Source organism: Plasmodium brasilianum, chromosome 13, assembly GCF_023973825.1.
Source record: "Plasmodium brasilianum strain Bolivian I chromosome 13, whole genome shotgun sequence".
Lineage (NCBI taxonomy): Eukaryota > Apicomplexa > Aconoidasida > Haemosporida > Plasmodiidae > Plasmodium > Plasmodium brasilianum.
Window position 1 is genome coordinate 1,488,203 of NC_090126.1, and position 18,337 is coordinate 1,506,539.

General features: G+C 27.4%; 2 protein-coding genes across 2 annotated transcripts; one reads left to right on the plus strand and one right to left on the minus strand.

The window, feature by feature from the left end:
- Positions 1-5,965: 5,965 nt before the first annotated feature.
- MKS88_004987 (uncharacterized protein) lies at positions 5,966-11,857 on the plus strand (the record flags this gene model as incomplete). Its single annotated transcript, XM_067218206.1, has 1 exon — positions 5,966-11,857. The coding sequence occupies one exon, from the start codon at positions 5,966-5,968 to the stop codon at positions 11,855-11,857; it is 5,892 nt and encodes a 1,963-aa protein (XP_067071363.1).
- A 1,333-nt stretch (positions 11,858-13,190) lies between these two features.
- Positions 13,191-16,689, minus strand: MKS88_004988 (calcium-dependent protein kinase; the record flags this gene model as incomplete). The annotated part of the gene is made up of 9 exons (XM_067218207.1): positions 13,191-13,228; positions 13,536-13,599; positions 13,752-13,814; positions 14,054-14,159; positions 14,403-14,467; positions 14,634-14,705; positions 15,240-15,296; positions 15,896-16,184; positions 16,589-16,689. The coding sequence occupies 9 exons, from the start codon at positions 16,687-16,689 to the stop codon at positions 13,191-13,193; spliced, it is 855 nt and encodes a 284-aa protein (XP_067071364.1).
- Between the last annotated feature and the right edge of the window lie 1,648 nt (positions 16,690-18,337).

Consider the following 18,337-nt stretch of genomic DNA (forward strand, 5'->3'; position numbering starts at 1 on the left):
TCGGTTCTAACCCCTGGAGCTTCTTCTGCCTTCGCCTGTTTGTAAGCGCGCAGTTATGCATATATCAAATGTGTACATGTAAACTTGTACATGCGCAAGCAAGTACATACATGAATCTATGTACGTATGTATGTATATCCAATTTGAGTATACACGATATTGCCTACTCGAAATGAAGCCCCTTGCAAGAGCAAAAATATATCAACTATCAATCATATCTACTCCTTAATTAAAATATAAATTAATTCGAACAAAAAATAAAATTAAAATGGTAACAAAAATGTAACAAAAAAAAAAAAAAAAAAAGATCTTTAAGGTAACAAGTAATGAAATAACAAAGGAATAAGCAAAACCATGTGTAAGCAGTTAATCTTTCAAAATATTATCAAAAAAAAAAAAAAAAAGATCGGTTAATAGATAGCTGAATTAACGTTACAATTTATATATAAATATTTTTTATAGAAAAGGAAACGTTTTAATACGTTCAAAAAATTGCAAAAAAATTTTTTTTTTTTTTTTTATTGCTCTCGAAAAAACAGTTCAGTGGAAACGTTTAAGAATATATCATCCTACCTGTATATTATACCTACATATATGTACAACAATTATATATATGTTGAGGACGCGAGTCAAAAAGGTAATGACAAATTATTATTTTGCTCGGTGGAAAACAAGAATTTATAACAGCTACTCACGTGCCAATATGTATGTTTGTAGCAGACTTTTCATTTTTATTTTTTAAGCAAAATGGGGATCAAAATGGTATTTTCTTGTTTGCAGCAAAAAAAAAAAAAAAAAAAAAAAATATATATATATATATATATACATATATATATATATATATATTCAATAAAACAGGTACTAAGGCGCATATTCATTTCATTTCCAATTAGTTACATATTACATGTTCATTTTTTTTTTCTATTCTATATTCTTATATTCCTACACCTGATGATATATATGTATACGTGTACATACATACATACATACATATAATTACTGTGCAAACAAATTGCGGAAACTAATGTTTGCATAAAATTTCGTGCAAGTTATACTTGAACGTAGTTCTGCGGTTGATGAGAAGGAGAGCATGAAGGGGAAATGGGTAAACAGAGGTGACAAAATATATGTATATGTTCTTATGCATACGTTCGTATATGCAACATGTTCAGAGAGCAATTCTTTATATGAGTGTTAATGATCGGTGGGAATGAGCTCATTATTAAGGCATATGAGGAGAGCAATAGATTGTGAAGTTTGGAAAGAGAGTTTGACCAACCTGTTGTATTTGTTGTATATATAATAAACATGTGCACAAATCTTCTTTTGTTTCTGCCCTTTTTTTAAAAAGGATGATCGTTTGCAACATACCTACACATATATTTTTCCCATTTTAAATAAAAAAAGCTCGAAAAAAAAAAAATAATAATAAAAAAAAAAAAAAAAAAAAAAAAAAAAAAAAAAGCTCGAAAAAAAAAAAAAAAAGAAGAAAATTCCTCATACGAATTTTATTTTATATTAGCAATCCTTTAATACCTTCGCGCGGGGGCTAACAAAATCGTAAGGCTTCCCTTTGCCCCCATAAACAAAAATAAATAATAACACAGTATTATATAATATTCTTTTATGTAATGTTTTACAGATTTATAAATAATTGTTTTATCGTCTTTTCATTAACGATGCCACTACTAGAAATTTTGTATTATACGTGAATTAGCATTTTCTTTTGTATCCCACCTTTTATTTCCCCCTTTATTTCCCCTTTTATTTCCCCCTTTATTTCCCCTTTTATTTCCCCTTTTATTTCCCCTTTTATTTCCCCTTTTATTTCCCCTTCTGTTACCCCTTCTGTTACCCCTTCTGTTACCCCTTCTGTTATCCCTTCTGTTATCCCTTCTGTTATCCCTAGTTTGTTTTTTCAGCAAAAATGAAATTGCCCTTTTTTTCGGGTACAGTGTAAGAAAAAGGATGTGCGACTCATTGTCACACGGATATAACATGCATGTGCGTGTATAAACGTATATACATACAAATATATGTACATACGTGTACATATAATAACGTACATGTATTATGTACGTATATTTGTGCGTCTATGTTATAACATTGCAACTTTTCGTCTGACCATTTTTCGCTGCCCTTTCAAGATGTGCCAATTATTATATGTAAAAATATGACATGTTCATATTTAAAAAAAAAAAGAAAAAAAAAAAAAAAAAAATAAGATCAGATAAGATAAAATAAGATAAGATAAGATCAGATAAGATCAGATAAAATAAGGCAAGGTAACATTTGTTAAGTTATAAATACGAAAGAAATGATATGAAAAGAACAGACAAGAAATAAAATAAAATAAAATTATGGAGAGGTAAATAAATCAGACTTGTCAATTCATAGTATTATTAATATTAATTATAAGGATGTACTCTACATGTGAACATATGAATGGACCCTTTTGTCATTGTCATTTTACGGAAACTTGTACGGACATGTCTTTCTATATCTTCTCAAAACCATGAACTGTTACTGTTATAATATACTATTATGCCGTTTTTTCATTACATGCAATTCTGTACATATATATATATATATATATATATATATGTACATACTTGACATTTTGCGTACTTATGTCGTAAAACGTAAAGGGAGGGGGTAAGACACGCTTGCGTGGACCTTTTCCGAACAATCGAAAAATTCAAGACTTGTCATATGTACATATATATATATGTACAGGTAGATATATGTACAGGTACATTAAGCAAATTTCTGGGGGAAGGAAAAATTTACATGTTCGTTTGGCGCAAAAAAAAAATAAAATAATAATAAATAAATAAATAAATAATTGAAAAAAAGAATGAGTAAATAAATACGTTCATAAATACGTACAGTTGTTAAAATCGGAAAAAAAAAAAAAAATTAAAATGTTGAAAAGTTAGGAAGTTATAAATAATGTATAACTGTTAAACATTCCTTTCATTAGGATTTTTTTTTTTTTTTTTATTTCTTTTCCTTTCTTTTTTTCCTTTTTTCCCTTTTTAAATAAAAAAATGACTATTTAATTCTTTTCAAATATACAATCACGTTACATATTTTATTACATCATAACTTTTGAATAACTTTTCATGTTATATTAGAAAAAAATCAAAAAGGGGGGAACAATAGTATTCTGAGTGATCGTCCCTAATTATGAAAAATAAAGGTATATATAAAAAAACATGAACATAAACGTAAACATAATTGTATACGTAAATATGATCGTAATCGTAAACATAAATATATATACATATTTATAAGCTTTTGTATTCGTATTTGTATTTTTGTTTGTACATGTGTTTGTATTTGTGTTTATATTTATGTTTATATTTCTATTTATATATTTATACGTTATTGACATGTATTTACAAACATATACATGAATGTTACTAATATGTTTGTATATACTATTACGAAAAAGAATGGTTATACATTTAATATATATATATATATATATATACATATATTTTATTATATTTAGGTAAATTTCATTATTAGAGGTTTATAAAAAAGGTAAACATATAACCGCCATACCAAAAGCATAATTATATATGTTATTTGCGTACTACATTGAGTAATGTAATATCGGCATAAAGTAGTAAGATGGGGAAAATAAAATATAAAGAAATAAAACACAATAAAATAAAATAAATTGAGGTATTTACTGTACCGTACATTTATGTTTATATATATATATGTTTATATATTTATATGTATATGTTTGTATGTTTATAATATGTTTATATATTTATATGTTTATATGTTTATAATACGTTTATATATTTATAAGTTTATATGTTTATATGTTTATAATATGTTTATATGTTTTTATATGTATATGTTGTTTATATATGTATAAGTTTATATATGCATATGTTTATATATGCATATGTTTATATATGCATATGTTTATATATGCATCTGTTTATATATGTATATATTATTATTTATATATTATATATTTATATATTTGTACATGTAAAACACGTTATAAATATGAAAAAAAAATTATACGTGTATATAAAATACCCTTGTGCTTTATTCATTTTTAACTGTATATATAATAAATTCGCATTATTAAAAAAATAAAAATTAAATATAAAATAAAACAAATTTTACAATATTTTACAATAAAAAAAAAAAAAAGGCATTTTTTAAATTTCGAATTTTTTTATAATTTAAATAAATTGCAAAATCGTAAGATAATATTGTATATATATATAAATATATATAATATATAAATTTACATATAAATATGAATATATACGCATAAATATGAATATGTACATATAAATATGAATTATATACATATTATATGAATTATATACATATTATATGAATTATATACATATTATATGAATTATATACATATTATATGAATTATATACATATTATATGAATTATATACATATTATATGAATGTATGTATACTGTAATAAAATTTTTTTACTTTTAATTTCCTCAAATACAAGGAGCATTACTGTGAAATAAGTCATACAAGTACGCAAGTGTATCTAATTACACGTATTATATATATATATATATATATATATATATATATATAATTACATATATGCATACGTATTATATATTTTATATGTATATATGCTTTGAGTACGTACGTATTTGCACGTATGTATATACATATATATATGTATGTATGCATTTGTATATGTATAATAATACTTGCTTTTTTAAAAACCCTGCGTAGATAGTCAAATATACCGAGAGCAGTACGTATTTTATTTTTTTTTTTTGAAAAAGAAAGAACGTAACGTTTGTGCTAAATCATAATTGTATGCACAAGCATATGTACATTCGCAGTATAAACAAGTATATATATTGAACATACGTACGTATGAGCATATATATATATATATATACATATATATATATATACATACGTTTGAATTGCGTAAAAGCACGTGCATATGTGCTCATGCGTATACAAAGTAAAAGGTATGTTTTTATGCCGTTTATTTTTTTTTACAATAAATTCATTTAAAGCGAAACGTAGTTATACATGTAGTAGGAAAGGAAAACTTTGAGCGTACATACATGTATATATATATATATATATATACATATACATATACATATACATATACATATACATATACATATACATATACATATACATATACATATACATATACATATACATATACATATACATATACATATACATATACATATACATACATACATACATCTACATATACATATACATATACATATACATATACATATACATATACATATACATATACATATACATATACATCTACATATACATATACATATACATATACATATACATATACATATACATATACATATACATATACATATACATATACATATACATATACATATACATATACATATACATATACATATACATATACATATACATATACATATACATATACATATACATATACATATACATATACATATACATATACATATACATATACATATACATATATATATACATATACATATACATATACATATACATATACATATATATATACATATACATATACATATATATATACATATACATATGCGTATGTAACTTGAGCACACTTGATATCAGCGACACTTATAAATTAATTCAAGTGGAAGTGATGCCAACATATGCTTATATGTATTTTACGTTGTAAATGTAGTATATAATTGCAAAATTGCTATATTATACGAGTTCTTCCCCTTTTATTTTACTATATTAAGTTACTTGGTCATTTCGATACTTGATCATATTGTTTTATTTTATTTTTTTTATTTTTTCCCATTATTTCCGTGCTTCTCTTTACTCTTGTATGACATCTTCCCCCCCCCCCAATCCTCTCTTCTTTCCAAAAAGTAATTTGTGCAAAAAAGCTGAATTTAAAATCGTGCATTCAATGTAATATATTTAACAATGTACAGGAGTTCAGACACGAAGCAGTACTACAAGAGCAAGAATAAACTTCCTTTAATTTTTTACAAAAATAAATATACAAACCTTAAGCAGAGTAATAGCAATTATAACAGTAATACCAACGGTAATAACATCAATAACAACAACAGTAACAACAACAGTAACAACAACAGTAACAACAACAGTAACAACAACAGTAATAACAACAGTAACAACAACAGTAACAACAACAGTAACAACAACAGTAACAACAACAGTAACAACAGTAACAACAACAGTAATAACAACAGTAACAACAACAGTAACAACAACAGTAACAACAGTAACAACAACAACAACAATAACAACAAAAGTAATAACAACAGTAACAACAACAGTAACAACAAAAGTAATAACAACAGTAACAACAACAGTAACAACAACAGTAACAACAAAAGTAATAACAGTAATAATAGCTGCATTAGCCATCAGCAAAGGGGTGAGGGCCTTAGCTATATTGTCAACGGTACAGTAAACAAATCATTAGACAAGAACAACATTAACAAGAGTAGTAGTAGCAGCGGAAATCGCATCTGTGATAATAGCAACACAAACCTCCTTTACAAGAAGAAGGGTAGTCTTAACGTGCACGCAAATACGGGTACGGGTAAGTACAGTGTGAGTAGTAGTGGTAACTACCGCATAAATAATAACGACAGTGAAGAACATCCGAGTAGTTGTGGAAACATGTTAGCGTACAATGAAGACATGTATAACTGCGATAAGCAGAAGGTACTGAATGCGGGTGGATCCAGATATCATGCCTATAACATTGACGGTAATAACAGTGGTCATCATAGTAGTCATCATAATAGTCATCATAATAGTCATCATAATAATCATCATAATAATCATCATAATGGCAATAACAGTAACAGTCATAGTAGCCATGAGTACAACAGTAATAACCATGCTCCATTAGGAAAACTACAAAACAATAAAAATTCTTACAATTTTCATCAAAAAAAGGAAGGAAAGCACAGCTACGAAGAGTACTTGGGTAATATGCCGGAAGGGGAAAATAGTAGGGGAAATAACGTGGGTAACAACTTAAGTGGTAATCATTCAAGAGGTAACAATCATATTAACCACAGTAAAAATTGTAATAGTAATGGTAATAGTAACAACAATGGTAATAGTAACAACAGTGGTAATAGTAACAACAGTGGTAGTAGTAACAACAATGGTAATCATAGTAATAAGATTAATAACAGTACTAACAGTGCCAATAACAATAGTGCCAATAACAACAATGCCAATAACAACAATGCCAATAACAACAATGCCAATAACAACAATGCCAATAACAACAATGCCAATAACAACAATAGTAACAGTAATAGTATAAGCATCAGTAGTAATAACAATAACAATAACAATAATAGTATCAGTAATAGTAGCAGTAACAATAACAATAATAGTAGCAGTAATAGTAGCAGTAACAGTAACAGTAACAACAATGTTAACGGAAACGTTAACGGAAGTATCAATGGTAATGTACACGGTAATCATAGCAATCATTCGTTTAACTATGGACCAAGGAGTTATAAAAATTATAATGTAGAAGATAATGAAAATTACATGAACCTTACCAGTTCTAAGAACGCCAATAGGTGTTACGAAGTTAGTGATAATGTATCATGTATGAACATGTCAGTACAAAAAAAAATGAGTTATATTAACTTCGCTAGTAATAATAATAACAATAATGGACATCACCTTAACAGTCATAACAACATTCATCATAGCGGTCCAAGCAACGATCATCGCAAAGGAAGCGAACTGAATGGAGATGATTTGAATAATTATAGTTCAGTTAATGAAAAGATGATTGACGTAGCAAAAGAAAAGAGTGTACTAGAGAACAATATGCTATCAAGGGGTGATAACAAAAAGGCGTTGCTAAACATGATGAGTAACACAAGAAATAAAAATAATAGTACAAATAATGAAGTGAGAAAAATAGAAAAGAAAGAAGAAGAGGATAAGTACATAAAAGGAAACAATAATGATAGAAGCACAAGTACATGCAATCGAAGTAGTTACAGTGTACACAAGGAGGTGTTAACAAAAAACAGCATGAACAATTTTGGCGCGGCTAACATAATTAGCGGCGTTGATGGGGTTAACGGAGCTAGCGGTGTGAACAGTGTAAACAGTGTAGACGAAGTAAATGATATAAACCCCGTTGGCAGTTGTAGCAACATGAACAATCCGAACGACATGAGTGGAAAGAATGCAAACTCCGCGAGCGGAAATGCGTACAATATATCGTACATGTTCATTTATCAGTACTACTACGTGCTACACACAAAAAAAGAAATGATGCATAACTTTTACTCGGATAACGCTATTTTGCTAATAAGTTTCAATAATCAAAATAGACAGGATGAAAAGGGAAATTATAACTGTGTTCAGAATGATTTAAAGAATAGTATGAATGTTTCGGAGGGTGGTAAACAGTATGCTCATGGAAGAGGTGGAATAACAACAAATGGTGGTGGTATTGGTAGTGGTATTGGTAGCGGTATTGGTAGTGGTATTGGTAGCGGTATTGGTAGTGGTAGTGGTAGCGGTATTGGTAGCGGTATTGGTAGTGGTAGCGGTAGAAGTGCGAATCGTGCAGCTGGAAGTGGAAACGTATTATACGATGATAGGGAGCATTTCTTCAATTTGAGTGATATGGTTATTGAGGGAAGCCAGAAAAGCGAGTATATGATGAAATTGAAAAATCGAAAAATGATTAGTGAGTATTATAGAAAGCTTGATGTGAATGAATGTACTGTTCATATAAACTCAATTGAAGTAGTCAACTTGCATGATGAAATATATATATATATATATGGAAAAATGAAGAAATGTAAAGATACGAATGTGTATTACTACTTTGTGCAGAATATTCATTTACATAAATATAGTATGTACCAGTATTATGTAGATGTTGATTTTATTCATTACTATAATACTTCCATGGATAGTGATGAGTGTCAACAATATCAACATGCCGAACAGTTCAACTATAACAGTAGTAGTAGACTGTTAAGTAATATATGCGATGCTAAGAGTAAGGAGGACGAGAAAAAGAAAAAAAGCAAAATTAGTAAGCTCCACATGAGTGGTAATAATAATAACCTGGTCAGTAGCGACGTAGTTAGGACTAGCGCAATCAGTAGCAACCCTATGAGTAATAGTTCCAGTGCGTTGAAACACATAGGTGCAGTTAGAAGTGGCACGATGAGGGGAAAAGGTACCGAAAAAGGTGTAACATGTACCGATAGTGGAAATGTAAATAATAATGCATGTACCGTTAGTGGAAATGTAAATAATAATGCTTGTACCAATAACAGAAATAGTAATAAATGTGCGATGGGCCCTAGAAGGAATAATGAAAGGGATGAAAAGAATATGGCAATGGTAGATAACAAATATTGCAAGGCGAAGTTTACAGTAAAAGAAGAGGATAATGAACAAAACTACCATAGCGGCAGTGTTATGACACAACATCATCCCATGGTGAGGCTACAGCATAGTAGTAACATTCATGATCATAAAAGATATTATCATCAGTATGATGAATATGGTGGACATGATGAAGAGGAGCAAGGAGAACAACAGTACGCACAAGAGAACATGATGAGGATGTATATATCAGAAGAGGAAGAGGAGAAGGGATATAATGAAGAGGAATATGATGAAGAAGAATATGTCGAAGCAGAATACGGTGAAGCAGAGTACGATGAGGAAGAAGAGGAAGAGGAAGGAGAAGAAGAGGATATGGAGGATGAAGATGCGTTAGAAGATAATATGGGAAACATGGGCAACATGAGTAACATGGACAACATGGATGATGATTATGATGACGTAGGAGTAATAGAAGTGGGAGTAGAAGAGGAGGAAGGATTTGAAGAGGAAGATGATGAATTTGAAGGAGCATATGGACCATATGTGGATGAGGAGGAGCATGAACAAGAATTTGAACATGTACATATACGTGAACGTGGACAGGAATGTGCAGCGGATGTGCATATGCATATGGGTGTGGGTGTGCAAAATGAAGGAAGTTATGCGGATAATATAAACGATGGAAAGAGAAAAAAGAAAAGATGTAGTCTTTCGAAAAATAATGAATCTCTGGTTCTTACGAAAGGAGGAGGAGGAGGAGTAGTAGTTGAATCATGTAGTAGCAGCTATTACAATAATAGTAACAAACATGCAATTAAGAAGGGGGGAATATCATCCAATGCCATCGCCCCTTCAGCAGTGAGGGGTGGTGGTAGTGTTGTTGTTGGTGTTGGGACACGTATTGACGATGCAAATAACTCATCTGCATTTATATCAATGGGTAAGATAAAAAATATGAAAAAGACAAACAACAACGATAAGAGAGGGAAACTTGGGGCCGCTTCTTTATGTACCGGTTATGCAAGTAAGGACCATACTGCGGAAAATAAAAAAGGGAAAGACAAGGAGAATGAAAAAAAAAGAAACACAGCAGAAGTGGTAGTAGTAGTGCCAAGTGCGAATAGGGATCTTTATAATAGTAGCAGGGAGGGGTGCAACCATAATAATAAAGAGAATAGCGAATATAATATTAGAGCAAACAGGGTTGGCGGCAAATATAATAGTAGTGGTGGTGGTAAAGCGGATGATCCGAGTAGCAGCAATGTCATTGGAAGTAATAGCGGTAGTAATAGCGGAAATAATAGCCGCAATAATATTAACAGTAATAACGGCAATAATAGCTGCAGTAGCAACGGCGGAGGGGTACACGTGAAGAAGACGAACATAGTGGAAGACACGAAAAAAATAAAAAAAAATAAAATTGAAAATGCATGGAATGTTGAGAGTGAACAATTGCCAAAAATGGAAAAAATCATGAAAGAACAAAAGAATGGATTTGAAAATAATAAGAAAAAGAAAAAAGAAAAAAACAGAGTAGACCCAGATAGTTGGGTGTTTAGAGTTATGAAAAATTATCAAAGTGTAAATCCAGGTGAGAAAAATGGGCAGGTAGTAGTAAATAACAAAAAAATGGAAAGAGAAAATAAAAATAATGAGCTAAATGATAATGAGAAAGAAAAGGAGCTTAACCAAAAGGGAAATAAAAAGGAGGATACGGAACAGGAAAAAAGAAAAAAGAAAAAAAAAAAAAAAAAGGAAAAAAGTAAAGTAAAAGAACAAAATGGATATAGAATTGGAGGAAAGGGGAAAGATGATGAAGATAGAGAAATAGAAGAAGAAGAGGAGGAAGAAGAAGATGATGAAGATGAACAAGAACAAGAACAACTAGAACAGCAACAGCAACAACAACAACAACAACAACAAAGAGAACAAATGAAAGGGGAAGAAATCAACGCCAATGATAAAAAAATTATTATTCATAATATACATAAAAATATGGATAAGAAAAAAATAAATGATTGTATTATTGACCGATTAAAAAAATATAATGATGGGCATGCTGTTCAAATTGATATATATCAAAGGAATATAAAAAAAGTATTTCCAAATTCGTATAATAATTATCAGAATAGTTATCCAAATAATTATGATAATAAAGTAAAAGGAACTGAATATTCTTACGCCATTGCTGAGTTAGATTGTCGTCAAAGTCAACAACTTTTACTTGACTTAGGTCTATATTGTAATGGTATTAAATTAAACATAGAAAATTTTAAGGAAAAAAAAAAAACAGATATCAAGAAATATAATAGAAAATATAATACATTTAGTACGTCATTTGATGGGTCCAAATTGAAAGAAGACAAATTTAAAAATTCGTTCTATAGAGGAGGAGGGGGGGGACGTCAGTGGCAACTCCGATTTGAAGCAAAAGATGCAGCATATGCTTGAAATAGTTATTAGATTCAAGTGGGGAAGATAGATTTTTTTTTTTTTTTTTTTTCTTCTTATTTTTTTATAACAATAAATAGATATATAATATATATAAATATCCAAGCAAAGGGGGGGGCATATATTTTATGTGGGACCAAACTTCACGGGATATCTTTAGACGCATGCATGTACAGCATACGTACATTATGCGCGCGCATATATGTGTGTGTGTATATATATACAGACAGTGGAACGTATCTCCCACAAAAGAGTTCACATACTTTTGTATAAACAAATTTTTTATTGTAAATAAATTTTTTTTTGAGAAATTTTTGCCCCCATTTACAATTCATTTTATTATTACACATTATTATTCCATTACTTTATATTTTATTGATTTATATTTTATTGCTTTTTACGTTGTTGTATTTAATTTTCATTTTGCTCTTCTTTTCCATTCCTCCTTATATTTTGTAAAACGTTAATGAGTAAAATATATATAATAATCATTTTTTTATTATTCTTTTAATTTCAGTATTAAAAATTATACGATTAAGAAACGACTGAAGAAATTTATATTTTCTTCCTAAGGGGAAAAACCTTTTTCTTGTATAATTAAAAATAATATTAAAATAAAAAATAATAATAAAATAAAATAAAATAAGGTATATATATATTATTATTACTAGGCAAACAATTTTGTAAGGTTTTTAATTTATGGGTGAATGAATACATGAGGAACATAAATTGCACACAAATATACATATAAATATGTATTATATGCATATATATTATATATACGTATAAACATGTGCATTTGTTCATGTACATATATATATATACATATATTATATATATATATATATATATATATGTACATATAAAGATAAACAGGCAAAATAGGAACAAGGGTAAAAAAAATTGAACAAATGGAAATGACATATAATAAATAGCACATATTATTAATATATAAATATAGTCATATCTACGTAAGTGAAACAACAACAAAAAAAAAGGGGAAAAAAAAAAAAAAAAAAAAAAAATAAACAGGTATAAATACACACATGTGTGCATACGTAATTATGTACACATATTATATATGTATATATACGTAAAATATGTATACTTCTAAGAAACAAATTTGTATGAGCTAATTAAATCTTAATTGTGATTAGCAAACTGTATATACAAGTTAAATTCATTAAAATTTTAATTAAAAAAATAAGACAAAATAAAATTAATCAAAGTAAAACAACATAAGGAATTACATATATACATATAAATAAATGTTACCTTTTTTTTTATTTTTATTTTTTTTTTATCATCCGTGTGAAAAGCACAAGACGTAAAATTACTGCACTTGCGATTTAATCCAAGGGTGATTAAGAGCTAATGAAAGGGAAAAGCGTAATAATGAAGAAAAAACGTAAAGAGGACAAAAGCAAAAATGTATTTTATTAAAATACGACCGAGGTGTTTGTGTATGTGTACGTGTATGTGTATGTGCATTTGTATGTGTATGTATATGTATATGTATATGTGTATGTATATATATATATGTATGTAAGTATGTATATATATGTATGTATGTATATATTTCTTTTCTTCTCTTTTCGTTATTTTATTTTATTTATTTTATTTTTTATGCACTGTTCAGAATTTTACAACAATGCAAGCACATTCGCACACCACTCACCTTGATAAGCTGTAAGTCTTTTCTTTTCATTTCTTTCCAAGAGTTTTTTTAAAAAATCTACTGCCTATAGGGGGGGGAAAAAAGAAAAAAAAAGGAACGAAGGATACAATGTACGAATAATTGAATATACGAAAGAAAAAGTTGTATCATATTAAATAAAGGATTCGACATGCAATATAACTATCATCATATTTTAATGCTCCTTTTTCTAATAACCTCAACTGATAAAGAAGAAAATTCTTTGCCCTTCCAGTTTATATTCTTGTTCAATATTTCGTCCTAATGGTGTTAAAAAAATGCGTTAACTTGTGGATAACTATATATATGGGTGGGCTCTTACACAAAAACACGTGTGCAGCTACATATACATACATATATATATATATATATATATATATATATGTAAGCGTATGCACGTACAAAAGTATGGCAACACCGCACACATGCAGTTTTACATGTACAGTTTTTACATGTGTTCGTTGTGCATGCCTCTTTTATTCTGTTTTTAAAATTCTTACTACAACATTTGGCGTGTTTTTTCCTTCAAATGGATATTTTCCAGTCAACATAAAAAAAACCATTACACCCAAGGCCCAAATGTCAGACGATATGGTATACTTTTTTCTAAAAAATAAATAACGATCGTTTATTTAGCATTAATTGGTCTTACTCACGCGTGCAGGAATAGATGCATGTATATGTAGATATATATATATGTAGATATATATATATGTAGATATATATATATGTAGATATACATATATATGTAGATATACATATATATAATAAATTCCATATGTGCGTTTTTTTTTTTTTCTTTTTTTTTTTTTTTTTTTTTTTTTTTTTTTTTATTTTTTTCCGTTTTACCTTATCAGTTCAGGTGAAATATAATGCGGAGATCCACATAATTCCGTCAAATACTCACAGTTAACCTGTAAATATAAAAAATACATGAACAGTTAAGAATTTTTCCAACTGTGCGCCGTTATATCACACAAGTGTATACACATAAATGTGTGTATTATTTGTATGTGTACGTATATTACATGTAGGTAATATTATGTATTTACGCATACAAGAACGTGTCCCATTACTCACCTTCTTAGCCATTCCGAAATCTATTAACTTAATATTCTTTGTGTTTTTATTTAAAAATAAGAAATTTTCTGCCTTAAAAATGGGTTAAAAAACAAGGGAGTGAACAAAACATGCTTCAAAATTTTGATGTATTATTTAAAAATGGAAAATAAAAGAATGCAACGGGAAATGCAAGGGGAATGGGAACGGGTAAAAAAAATGGAAAAAAAAAAAAGAAGAAAAAATAAAGTAAAAATAATAAGGTAAAAATAATAAAGAAAAAATAATAAAGAAAAAATAATAAAGTAAAAATAATAAAGTAAAAATAATAAAGTAAAAATAATAAAGTAAAAATAATAAGGTAAAAATAATAAAGTAAAAATAATAAAGTAAAAATAATAAAGTAAAAATAATAAAGTAAAAATAATAAAGTAAAAATAATAAAGTAAAAATAATAAAGTAAAAATAATAAAGTAAAAATAATAAAGTAAAAATAATAAAGTAAAAATAATAAAGTAAAAATAATAAAGTAAAAATAATAAAGAAAAAACAATATCGTGTCATTTAATTCCCCTTTAAAAAATAATAAAAAAAATATTCCTCTGTTCATCTTTTTTCCTTTTTTACTTTTATGTCTCTGTGAATAATGTTTTTTGAATGTAAGTATTCCAAGGCGCAACAGATCTGGATCGATCAGGGGAGAAAAATTGTCAAAAAAAACGTTCATATGTGCGTATGTTTATTTAAATAAATGAATAAACTGGTACTATATACGTACATGCATTTACTCAGGAAGTAAAACGACAAGGGCGCAGTTTACACATAAATGCATACAAGTACATACACAAACATATATACATACATACATATATACATACATACATATATACATATATACATACATATATACATACATACATATATACATACATGCATATATACATACATGCATATATACATACATGCATAACACACATATACAAACACACACACACACACACACACACACGTAGTAACAAATTTGTTAAGGTGCAAAATGTAACTTAAAAAAAATCTGATCGCAAGTAAATATTTCTGTCATTTGTAAGTAACGTGTATTTATTCGTGGTCATATAATAAAGGCAAAACTGCCCCCCCTTCCCCACATATATATATATATATATATATATATATATATATACCTATGTATATAATATATACACGGTGTGTATGTGGGAACAGGCTAACTGCTCTATACATATACAACTCTACTGCTCATATTTAAAAGAGTTAGGGATAATTACCTGCCTGACAATAAGCACCGATTCGCTCTCCAATAAACATTTATTTTTTACTACTTTATAAAATAATTCACCCCCTTCACATTTTTCTAATACAATATAAAATTTATTTTTATCTTCAAAAAAATCTTTAAATTTTATAATATTTTCATGACTCATGACTGATAAATATTTTATTTCATTTTTGACCATCTTTTCAAAGTTGTAATTCTTTTTGTGCTTTTTCTTTTTCTTTATAATTTTCACAGCATATACTTCTTTTGTTTCTTTGTTAATGCATTCTCGTACTACTCTAAATTGAAGCAGAAATTGCAAAACGAAAAAGGCACAAATGTTCAGCAGTCATAACCACTATATAGTGCTAGATGTTCTACTAGATGTATTACTAGTAGTACTACTATATATACTACTGTACATAACTGTATATAACCAATACATGGGTATATAATATAAACATATGCCATCCATACGCAACAATACACACACAACACAAGTATTTTTTTGTACATGCACGTGCACAGTATACATCTGTACATACATATATATATAAATATATATATATATATAAATATATCCATTAGCATGTGTGTTTGCATACTAACTAGTATATAATACTTCTTTACATGTACATTTTCATTTCTATACACAAGCAAGATATAGACAACATATCTGTGCATGCAAGTTCATATAAATTACCCGAAGGAGCCACAACCCAATACCTTTCCAAACTTATACTCATTTTTTTTTTTTTCTACATTGTTATAATGATGTAACAGTTTATTAATAGCATTTCCCATTGTTCGTCATAATCTTACCATTGACCTTTTTTTTATTATTCCAAAAAAAAAAAAAAAAAAAAAAAAAAAAAAAAATAAAATATATGGTCCCTATGTCCAATTAAATAATTCCAACTATATTATATCAATTCAGACATTTTAAAATTTTTTCAAGTATCCAAAAATTTATAATTTATTACGGAAAGCACAATATTATTCTCATATTTATATGTAAATTAAAATTATTTTAATGCAACTCCGTTTATTAATTTTTTAAAAAAACAAAAATGAAAAAATTATAAAGACGAGTGAAGCGAAGAATAAAAAAAAAGTAAAACAAAGAGTAACACAACGAGTAAAACAAAAAGAATAATTTAAAAAGAGTAATACAAAATGAGTAATGCAAAGAGCTAAAATAAAAAGCACAAATAGAAATACAAACTGAAACAAAAAATTTATTCCTTAAGAATATATGTTACGATATCACGAAATATTGAATAAAAAGCTGCGTACAACATTTATTACCACATGCTTGCAATTTTTTTTTTTTTTTTTCAACTTAAAACTGTACACAAGTATGTAAATAAAGAAATATATACATATATATATATATATATATATATACATGCATACATACATACATACATGCATACATACATACATACATACAACTATCTATTTATCTATATTTATAACATTCCATGTGAAACAACTCCACAATTTTCTAATTATATCTAACATTTAAGACATTGATTACAGCTACATAGAAATGTACGTAATGCTTCAATTATATATACTTGTACAATCTAAGCGTTCTTCTCGAACAGTTCATAACCGGAGTTAAGTATACATACATATATACGTACATATATACGTACATGTATATATATGCATATATGTATATGTATGTATATATGTATATGTATGTATATATGTATATGTATGTATATATGTATATGTATGTATATATGTATATGTATGTATATATGTATATGTATGTATATATGTATATGTATGTATATACGCGTATATGTATGTATATACGCGTATATGTATGTATATACGCGTATATGCATACATATATAATACTGTAACTGTAATGTAGATATTATTATACAAATATTTAAATACACAAATAAACAATGTTGGATAAGCTGGACTTTCTAAATACAAAAATCATGATAAAACACAAAGAACAACATGAAATTAAAACGTGTCAAAATAAATGAAATAAAGAAAAAACAAAAAAAATAAGAAAAACAAAGAAAATGAAAAGAAATAAAAAAAAAAAAACAAAAAACAAATCATATAAAATTCAAAATCTAATAGAGCATTTTTTTTTTTTTTTTTTTTTTAATAAATATTAAATATATTTGTTAAGGTAAAAAAAAAAAAAAAAGAAAAGATATAAACATATGTTGCATATATAAATATATATATTTTTTTATCTTTATATATGGTATGTTTTATTCGAAAACATTATTCAATTCATATGAAAAAGCTTAATATTAAAGAAGAAAAAAAAAAAAAAAAAAAAGAGCAAAGAAAAAAGCAAGCAGTTGTAAAATGAAAATGATTTTGCTTTTTACTCATTATACATTGAATTATCATTATTTTTTCCTAAAATACGAAATTAATAAAATGTTCATTCAAACATTAATGTACATAT